The sequence below is a fragment of the Enhydra lutris genome, unplaced genomic scaffold (genome assembly GCF_002288905.1).
Source record: "Enhydra lutris kenyoni isolate GAN:26980312 unplaced genomic scaffold, ASM228890v2 scaffoldscaffold3, whole genome shotgun sequence".
NCBI classification, from domain to species: domain Eukaryota; kingdom Metazoa; phylum Chordata; class Mammalia; order Carnivora; family Mustelidae; genus Enhydra; species Enhydra lutris.
This window is the reverse complement of record NW_019154087.1, coordinates 38954199-38965150: the sequence shown is the minus strand read 5'-3', so window position 1 is coordinate 38965150 and position 10952 is coordinate 38954199. Positions and strand designations below refer to the sequence as shown.

At 37.0% G+C, this 10952-nt stretch overlaps 1 protein-coding gene across 2 annotated transcripts in view; it reads left to right on the top strand.

Moving 5' to 3' along the window:
- The first annotated feature begins 211 nt into the window (after positions 1-211).
- Positions 212-10952, top strand: part of LOC111154534 (multimerin 1) — a 65152-nt gene continuing 54411 nt past the window's right edge. Inside the window, exon 1 of one of the 2 annotated variants that reach the window (XM_022514199.1) lies at positions 212-930. In XM_022514199.1, coding sequence (XP_022369907.1) covers positions 356-930 — 575 coding nt within the window. In that variant the 5' untranslated portion in view covers positions 212-355. The remainder of the gene's footprint in view (positions 931-10952) is intronic. The other variant, XM_022514208.1, reaches the window with a different exon arrangement.

Genomic DNA, 10952 nt, shown 5'->3' with positions numbered 1-10952 from the left:
TCAGCAACCAATGAAACATGAGTGGACATAGGAAAGAAAAGTTACTTCATGTTTTTCTCATGGATTTCCCTGATAATAACTGCCTGTGTTTTGCCATTTACCCTTAGCTTCGTCAGACACCCTTCGCCACCTCCATAGATCCATCCCACCCGAGGTCACAGATCACACAAAACCTACAAAAACAGGAAATCAAACTTCCTGAGTCCACTACAAAACACAGAAACCTATTTCCTCTGCACATCTCAAATTGGCAAAGCTCTGTCTTAGCGGAGTCAGTGTGGAAGCAGCTGTTGCAAAGACTAGAAGGACTGTATCTCCCAATTTCACATGAGCTTTCTTGCTACAAACTACTGAGATGAAGAGAGCAAAGCTATTTATTCTGCTTTCTAGTTTATGGAATGGGGGCTTTGGGCTTATCAACACCACGCATACTTGGACTACCCCTGAGGATGCAAGCTCCCAGGAGAACATGGCCTCTGCTGCGGTTTCTCTAAATAAAATGCTGCCAACCCCTCAGATCATGTCAGCTGAGATAGCCACAGTTCCTGAGGCAAGAACCTTTGAAGAGAGTCTTCTAAAATCAACACTGCCTCCCTCAGAAACAGGCACACCTCCCGAGGGTGTGGGAAACCCAACTCTCACACCCCCAGAGAAGACAGAAGGAGCGCTGAAGTTACAGCCTCTTGCCCTCCCAACCAAACCTAGCCTCAAGTTCAGCCCAAGAGCAGAGTCAGTGGTCCTTTCCAACTCTACAATGAAATTTCTTCAGAGCTTTGCCAGAAAGTCAAATCAACAAGCCATCTCTCCCAACACAGTTGCAGGCGACCTGGGAAATCGGTCCCCACGGGAAACATACCTCAGCAGAGGTGACAGCAGTGGAAGCCAGAAAACCAACTACCAAAAATCAAGTTTTGAAACAACTAGAGGAAAGTAAGAAAGATTCTTTTCTTTTCTTTTCTTTTTTTTTCCTCTCCTTAACTATAAAGTCTGTGAGATTGCAAGCTAACAGTTTCTCACTCTCAGAAAATGTTTTCATGTTCAGGATGAAATTGGATCACATTTGAGTTAGATAAGGTAATTAAGCATTACTTTCTCTAATGTAGAAAAGATGAACCAAAAAAATGCAGCAGTTTTGTTTTAATTGAACTGATCGTAGTCCTTTATAATGGGGCTTTTACTTGAGATGCTCACTAACAAACACTGTAATACTACAGTGATTATTAGTTGCTTATTCAACTCAAGGGTATGTTGGTGGGCCTCAGAAGGACACCCACAACATGAAAGAAAAAGGACAATACAGCGAGACATGAACAGATTTAAAAATTGACAGAGCCTGGTGCTGTTGAAGGTATAATTCTCAAGATCAAACCAAGCAGAGCTGGGGTGGAATCCCGGATCCAGTAATGTCTCGGTTGGTGACTTTGAGCAAGTTAATGGTCTTCCCTGATACGGCCTTTTTTCCTATGTAAAAATACAGATATGGTATGGAGGTACAGATAAAAATACCAAGTTCACAGAGCGATCCTGCAAGGTTCGTATTAATCGAACATACTTAGATGCATGCTTCTCATAGAACAGGTGCTAAGAAACATATTTTACTAGTACTCTTATATTGAGTTATGCCATTATCATGAATGTGATGAGTAGAAAAGCCCATTTTTCAAATGGATTTTGATTTAAAATTCAAGCAAAGTCTATGTGAATTGTTGAAGTAAAAAAATAAAAAAACTTTTAAAAGTACTGTTAAGGAAGACTTTCCAAAGGGCCCCCAAAATACTAAAATAAACAAACAAACAAAATAGCTGTGAAAACTGCACACCACTGTTTTTATTTGTTTAATGTTCAGAGCAATCTGTTTGGAATGCTAGTAGTTTAGTGTTATGAAACTAAACTTTCAAATACCTTTTACCTATGACAAAATAATTTCAAGACATCAAATAATGCCTTGGGATCTTAGTTGAATTAAACATCTTACTAACTAAATAACATAGTTTAAGGCAATGATAGTAGCTTACACCTGCTCTGTGAAAGGCATCCTGTCAAAGCAGTTATTGATACTGATAAGAGTACCAGTGTTATTGATGCTGATAACAATATCAGATATTGGTATTGATATTGATAAGATGAGGAGACACTGGGAAGAATATAAGCCAGTAGATTCATATCTATGTATTCTTTATTATGTAAATCCCATTATTTCACTATATTTCAAAGGTTATGGAATTTTTAAAAATATATAAGTAAATCTGATTCTAACTAAATATTTATTTACTTAGTGGAATTTAGAACAATAGCATTGTACTATAAAACTAATGTTACAGCTTAGGTTCAACTTAGGTTGGGTAAACTATGCCTATAACAGACATTTTAACATATAAATTAAACTTTTTCACATTGAGGAACAACAGAATGTGGTCTATTAAATGATGATAGCAAATGTCATGTCACTTACATGATCATTTCTTTTAGTCATATTTTATTAGACTGTATGATTTTATTTTTTAAACCAATTATATAGAACTCCTAGTACTCATTGAAAATCATTACGAACTTTTTAAAGATGCTGTCATCAAGAGATTTTTCAATAGAATATGAAATATAGTGAAAACAAGCAGGAAAATTCACATTAAAATGTCACATTTTATATAGTATTATTTCATAATTAGATCGCTTTTAAGAGTCTCATGCTCTACTGACTGAGCTAGCCGGGCGCTGAAATACTCGCTTTTAGATAAATGCTAGTTGTTTTATTATGTGCCTAACACTATTCTAGTTTCTAAGGACACATAGAATTTTTAAAGTAAGAATGATTCTGCCTGCAGGGATATGTCTTATAAAAACTGAACAATAACATATCTGCCAGATTTCTAAAAACTCAGTATGTGTTAGGAGGAAAAAAGATGTTAAAGGTGTAACCTGCCAAACAACGTCATCCCATGGATTTTCCAAAGAAAATACACATATATTTTTCTTCAATCATTTGATCACTACTATAACTTCATGAAGAAGATTCTGTTATTATTTCTTTCAGAGAAATTAAGTAATTTAACTAAGGTCACTTAAAAGTAAATCTCAGGGCGGAGATTCAAACCCAGCTGGCAGGCTTCAGAGATGTAGCTTTCAACCCCTACGTTATACTCCTTCAGCAAATGTGATCTGTTCTCCCAAGTGGGTAAATGAGAGTGACTAGTTTATGTCCCTGCTTATGAGCCCTCAAAGGCTATTCTTTGCTTCCAGAACAAAGCTCAGATCCTTACGCAGTTAACCATACAATGCCATCTTTGATCTGTCTTGTGCCTACCTCCCCAGCCTTGTCTTTGACGTTCTGGCCGGTAAAATTTGTAGGTCTATGGTCCACAATACGCTATTAAACCTGTCTTTGTTTCCAGTTCATCCCTCTGGCTAACATGTCCTTTTCCCATCATCCTCTTCCTTTACACCCAATAATAATAGCTCCAGAAAGCCTTCTCAGGCTGCGAGGTGCCCCTTCTAACTTTCATAGAGCTTTCCCTGAATTCTTTTATCACTGTACTTACAATAGTGTATTATAATTACAGTGACCTTTGTGATCTCCTTTCTTATACAGACATATTTGAATGCTAACAAGGTCTCTGGGTTATAATAGGTACACAATAAATATTTAACAAGCTGAATGTAAAATTTATAGATTAATATTTGAATATAAAGAAGAATCTTTCCCAAAGAAATATTCTTGTTTCTCTATGATAAAATCTAGATGATTCATTTTAGGTTTTCCTTGTTGGGCTTGTTTTGTTTTGTTTCATTTTTCCTTACTGCTCTTGAAATTTTATAGTGATTCTATGTAAAAGGAATCCTCTGTCTATAGAATTTTGCTGGCATATTCCTGTCTCATCTTTGTACTCTCTTGGTCTTAGTGCTGCAGAAACTCTTGGCTACCCCAGAGCTGTGGTTTACTATCTGGTAGAGTGTTTGTTGATCAGTGAAAGGACTCTGAAATAGGCAGAATTTTAAAAAGACCTCAGAATTAACCTATTTATGCATTGGAAAATTATTTGTGGAGGACCTAATCTGCCCCAGCATTGTGTTCATTTTGAGGGTAAAATAGTGAACAAAACGGCCACCTCTTCTGCCCTCATGGAGTCTCTATTCCAATGGGAAGGACATGAGGAGGAAAAACAGTAAATCACAAAGGCTGATATTGAAACCAAATGGTGGTAAACATTCTGAATGACGCTTATGAGAGTATGTGACAGAGTGAATGACCTACCTTGAAGGTGGGTAGACCTTCCTTGAGAAGATACTAGGTTAAATGAGGTATAGATATCAATTGCCTAATTAACTTCTCCCACAATCCCAACCCTGTACACACCTATGTGAATCTTCATCATCTCAGTTAATGTCTAGCTCCCTAACAAGAAACCCTTGATATATCCATGACATTTTTTTTCCCCTCCTAACTTTTATCTAATATATCAAGACTTCTTCTTGGTACTCCTTCCAGTATATCTCAAATCCCTCTCTACCCTCACTACACCATCCTCTTCTAGGCACCATTATCTACCACCAGACTCCTAGCTTGTCCACATGTTACCACTCTTGCCTCTTGTAATTCATGTTCCATACAAGTGAGAGATCCTTTCAGCTTTTTTTAAAAAAATAAATTTGATATATATCATTGTGTAAATGTAAGGTATTAAAACTTTTTTTTTTTTTTTTTTTTTTTTTATTTGTCAGAGAGGGAGAGAGAGCAAGCACAGGCAGACAGAATGGCAGGCAGAGGCAGAGGGAGAAGCAGGCTCCCGCTGAGCAAGGAGCCCGATGTGGGACTCGATCCCAGGACGCTAGGATCATGACCTGAGCCGAAGGCAGCTACTTAACCAACTGAGCCACCCAGGCGTCCCAAAACTTTTAAATCATATTAATGAATTTCATTTGATATAAGACTTCAACTTTTGTGACACATTATTTCATATACTATAAGAAAGAAAAGTATGACATTATTTCTTAGAATTTTTAGACTTACTTATCTCTTAGAGATTATTTTATATATATGTATATATTATATATATACATATATATGTATATATATGTATTATATACATATACACATGTCACCCTTTTGCGACTTAAAATGAAAATATAAATGAAACTGGTTAAGGGGTCTCTAAGGCAATGGGCAGTAACTACTGTTTGACAAGAGTGACTGAAAAATGTCATTGATTTTAAAATATATTCTTGACTTCAGAGATGTTGTCTTAAAATTTGTGGAATTTAACATTTTGCTCACATGCTAAAAATCTCTCAGTAGCTTTTCTTTTCATTTAGAATAAAATCCTAAATCCTCACCCTGGCCCATAGGGTCTTGCTTGATATGACTCCTGACTTTCTCTATGATCTCATCTTCATCACACTCCCAAGTTCATTCAGCTTCTTTTCCTCTGGCCACACTGACCTCTCTTGGTACTGAACTTGTCCAGTTTACATGCATCTCAAGGAAACTTCCTGTTTGCTCTTGCTAGAATGCTTTTCTTTCAGTGTACAGAAAGAGAGAGAATTCTTTCCCTCATGTGTCTTCATCTTTAATGTCCCTCGTCAATGAAAACTCTGATTAACTGGTGTAAATTTGCCATTCTTCTTGTATCACCCATATTTTTTCTTCATGGCACTGATGTGAAATTATTAAGTTTATTTATGGAGACAGCTGTGTCTTTTCAGTCTTTCTGCGATAAAACATACATCCCATGAAAATTAGAACCTTGCCTTTCTTTTTTTTGTTTGTTTGTTTGTTTTAAGAGTAGGATTTAGTGATTCATCACTTACATATAACACCCAGTGTTCATCACTAGTGGCCTCCTTAATACCCACCATGGACATAGTCAATCTACCCCCCACCTCCCTTCTGGCAACCCTCAGGTTTCTTTATAGTTAAGAGTCTCTTATGGTTTGCTTCCCTCTCTCTCTCTCTCTTTTTTCCTTCCCCTATGTTCATCTGTTTTGTTTCTTACATTCTATATATGAGTGAAATCATACAGTGTTTGTCTTTCTCTTACTCACTTATTTCACTCAGCACAATACATTGTGGCTCCATCCGTGTTGTTGAAAATGACAAGATTTCATTCTTTTGATGGCTGAGTAATGTTTCATTGTATATATATACCACTTTTTTATCCATTCATCACATGGTGGACACTTGGGTTCTTTACATAGTTTGGCTATTATTGATAATGCTGCTACACATATTGGGGTGCATGTATCCCTTCAAATCAATATTTTTGTTTCCTTTGGTAAATGCCTAGTAGTGCAATTGCTGGGTCAGAAGGAAGTTCTAAAGTTTTCAAGGAATCTCCATATTGTTTTCCACAGTGGCTACACCAGTTTGCATTCCCACCAACAATGTAAGAGGTTTCCCCTTTCTCCACATCCTCGCCAATATCTGCCATTTCCTGTGTTGTTCATTTTAACCATTCTGACAGGTGTGAGGTGGTATCTCTTTGTGGTTTAATTTGTATTTCCTTGATGATGAGTGATGTTGAGCATCTTTTCATATGTCTGTTTGCCATTTTTATGTCTTCTTTGGAAAAATGTCTGTTCATGTCTTCTGCTCCTTTCTTAACTGGGTTATTTATTTTTGGGGTGTTGAATTTGGTAAATTCTTTTTTTTTAAAGATTTTATTTATTTATTTGAGAGGGAGAGAGAGAGCATGAGAGGAGAGAGGTCAACGGGAGAAGCAGACTCGTGGGACTCGATCCTGGGACTCCAGGATCATGACCTGAGCCAAAAGCAGTTGCTTAGCCAACTGAGCCACCCAGGTGCCCAAATTTGGTAAATTCTTTATAGATTTTGGACATTAGCCCTTTATCAGATATGTTGTTTGCAAATATCTTCACCCATTCTATAGGTTGCTTTTAGTTTTGTTTTATTGGGTGGATTTGGAGTTCAGAGAAGAGATCAAGACTACAGATATAAAGCTGGAAAATATGAAAATATTGACACTTGGCTAAGGAGAACTTTTTGTTTGTTTTTATTTATTTGTTTGCTTTTGTAGTTGGTTGGTTGGTTTGTTTTAATGAAAGGGAGGAGAGAATAGAACAGAAACCAGGGCTAGTGAGTTTTCTACTTTTTTGTTTTTTATTTTATTTTGAATACATAATTGTCATAAATATGGTAAAATATTAATGAAACATGCCAGAAATGAAATAAAATTTGAAGACCAATCAAGACGACCATCTTATTTGCTTAGTTTAATGACTTTCTTTTAGAACTTCATTTATTTACTCTTTTTCTATAAGCTACATAACTTGTTTTGTGTACAAATAGGTAGCTTACTTTAAATGAATTATGACTTCTAAAATAATGTTTAAAATGGCAAGTTCTCTAAATCTTTCACTAGATCACTTTAAGTAAAAATTTTGAGCACATTAAAAAATACTTAAAATTACAAAAACTAACCATTACATTAATTCTACTATTATAATATGCATTTTTCTACTTATTTCTGTGAATTATGAGTAGGTTTTAGGTGTGAAAAATCTGATCAACTAAATTTATATATTGTCCCAGTTCCTTGAGACTGCTATACCAAAATAACACCGACTGGATTATAAACAACAGAAATTTACTTCTCACAGTTTTGAAAACTGGATGTCTAAGATTAGCATGGGCAGAGGAGAACCCTTTTCTGGGTTTCCAGATTTCAAACATGAAAGAAGGTATGAGAGAATCTCTCTAAGACCTCTTTAATAAGAGCACTAATCCCAGAGATGCCTGGGTGGCTCAGTTAAGTGTCTGCCTTTAGTTCAGGTCATGATCCCAGGGTCCTGGAATTGAGTCCCACATCAGGCTCCCTGCTCAGCAGGGAGCCTGCTTCTCCCTCTGCCTGCCACCTCCCCTGCTTGTGCCTTCTTTGTTTCTCTCCCTATAACAAATAAATAAATAAAATCTTAAAAAAAAAAAAATAGGGGCGCTTGGGTGGCTCAGTGGGTTAAAGCCTCTGCCTTCGGCTCAGGTCATGATCCCGGGGTCCTGGGATCAAGCCCCACATCGGGCTCTCTGCTCAGCAGGGAGCCTGCTTCCCTTTCTCTCTCTGCCTGCCTCTGCCTCCTTGTGATCTCTGTCTGTCAAAGAAATAAATAAAATCTTTAAAAAAAATTAAATTTAATTTAAAAAAAAAAAAGAGCACTAATCCCATCAAGTGGGTACTTCTGTCTCCCAATGGCCCCAGTCCCAATATTATTATATTGGGCATTTGGATTTCAACATATAAATTTTGGGAGGACACAAACATTCAATCTATGTCATGTGTATTTTGAAAGTTATTATCAAACCTAATAGCATCTGAAGGGGATTACTCTCACAAGCTGTAAAATTCTTAAGAGAAACACACCATTATGTTAAAGAGTATGTTCTTAAATTTCCTTGGGAAATAAATGCATCTACCAGATTACTGCCAGTGAAAACCAACACTCAGTGGACAATATTCTGTGTCTTAATTTTGTCTCATTAATCATTTCCTTTTATTTCATTCCTTTGATATTTCTCCTCCCTAAATTACTACTGGATATATAAATACATACTGTATTACACATGCTAGAATTTAATGAGTGCTTACATAATCCTAGGTGATTAAATGAGAAATTTTTGTATTTCCTTTTGGCTTTTTCAATATGAAAATATTATTTTAAACATTTATTATTTAAGACAAAATGCTAAAAGAGTCAGTTTACAGGAATAACTGGAGTTAAGTATAGAATTAAGCATCATAGCATCTGTTAGCGAGCCTTTTCTGAGGCTTTCTGGTCTGCACACTGGGAGAGCCTGACACCTACTGGAATAGAAGCAGTTTACAATGTTCCCAAATAGGCTGAGTCAGATTGTGAAGAAAAGAAACAAAAAATAAAATAAAATTAGGTAAAATAAAACAAATTTATGAAAAACTATTATATTTAAATAACTTTAAGATTTATTACTTATAAATATATAAATATATATTGTATGTATAATATGTTCTACATTTCTAAATCAATGTGCCTCTTAAAAATATACTATCATTAGCTTTAAAATTTAAAAAATAGGTTGGACTAAATTGTTCAAACTCTATGGAATGGGGACACATTCAGCTTATTCTCCTAAATTTTGCACTGAAAATATTATATATACACAATAATTTGTGATTCTGAGCACTGTATAATCCTCTATCATCAAAAACTCAATTACATTTACCATACACTGCCCATGATAAAAGGCAAATTAATGATGTCTGACAAAAGACTTTAATTGCAAAAGTTGGTATGTAAAAAAAAAGTTTATTCTTAAAACCTAAATTAACCGGAAAGTCAAAGTATCAGAATATTAGAAATTCCCCATGATCTGAGCATTGTGTGATTGCCTTTCAAAATTTGTTTTAAAAATGTTTTATTTCCTTATTTATTTTTTAAGTTTATTTGCCAGAGAGAGAGAAAGAGTGTACAAGCAGGGGGAGAGGCAGGCAGAGGGAGAAACAGTCTCCCTTAGGAGCTGGGAGCCCTACATTGGGCTCCATCCCATCAGGACCTGAGCCAAAGGCAGATGATTAACTGACTGAGCCATGAAGGTGTCCCAGTTCTAAATACATTTTTACATGATTCTTTTATAAAACTAATACTTCTATCCAAGTTAAATATTATGTAGAATTTTGAAAAACATGGACTATATAAAGGTACCTAAACTAAAATATTAATGAATTACAAATAAAATTTTGTTTGAAAGTAAATAGTTTTCTTAAGGAGATTAATATTTAGACAAACTTACTTTTGGACTATTAGCCAAACTAAATATAAAAAGTCTAATGTTTTATTCATGTGTGATTTACTTAAGAATCATTACTAAATCTGGAGGCGAGTCAAGATGGCGGAGAAGTAGCAGGCTGAGACTACTTCAGGTAGTGGGAGATCAGCTAGATAGCTTATCTAAAGATTGTAAACACCTACAAATCCAACGGGAGATCAAAGAGAAGAAGAACAGCAACTCTAGAAAGAGAAAATCAACCACTTTCTGAAAGGTAGGACGGGCGGAGAAGTGAATCCAAAGCGACGGGAAGATAGACCGCGGGGGGAGGGGCCGGCTCCCGGCAAGCGGCGGAGCAACGGAGCACAAAATCGGGACTTTTAAAAGTCTGTTCCGCTGAGGGACATCGCTCCAGAGGCTTAACCGGGGTGAAGCCCACGCAGGGTCAGCGTGGCCTCAGGTCCCGCAGGGTCACAGAGGATCAGGGGTGTCTGAGTGTCGCAGAGCTTACAGGTATTAGAACTGGGAAGCCGGCTACAGAGACAGAGCCGAGGAGTAAGCTCTAAGCTCGGGGTTACCTTGAACCGGTCACAGGCTCGGTCAGCTCAGAGCGCGGCCGGAGGCAGGGTGACGGGAGTAAATCGGCGCTGTTCTCTGAGGGCTCACTGAGGAGTGGGGCCCCGGGCTCTCGGCTCCTCCGGGCCAGAGACCGGGAGGCCACCATCTTCATTCCCGCCCTCCGGAACTCTACGGAAAGCGCTCAGGGAACAAAAGCTCCTGAAAGCAAACCTGAGCAGACTACTCAGCCCAGCCCCGGGTAAGGGCGGTGCAACTCCGCCTGGGGCAAAGACACTCGAGATTCACTACAACAGGCCCCTCCCCGAGAAGATCAACAAGAAGCCCAGCCAGGACCAAGTTCACCTACCAAGGAGTACAGTTTCAATACCAAGGAGAGCAGCGTAATTCCAAAGGAGGAGAAAGCAAAGCACGGAACTCATGGCTTTCCCCCCATGATTCTTTAGCCTTGCAGTTAATTTAATTTTTTTTCTTTTTTTTTTTTTTTTCAATTTATTTTTCTTCTTCTGCTAAATTTTTTTAACTTTTACCCTTTTCTTTTTTAACGTTTTTTAACTAGTTTATCTAATATATTTCCTTTTTATATTTTTTTCTTTATTGGTTTTCTTTTTTTAATTGTTTCTTTTTTTTT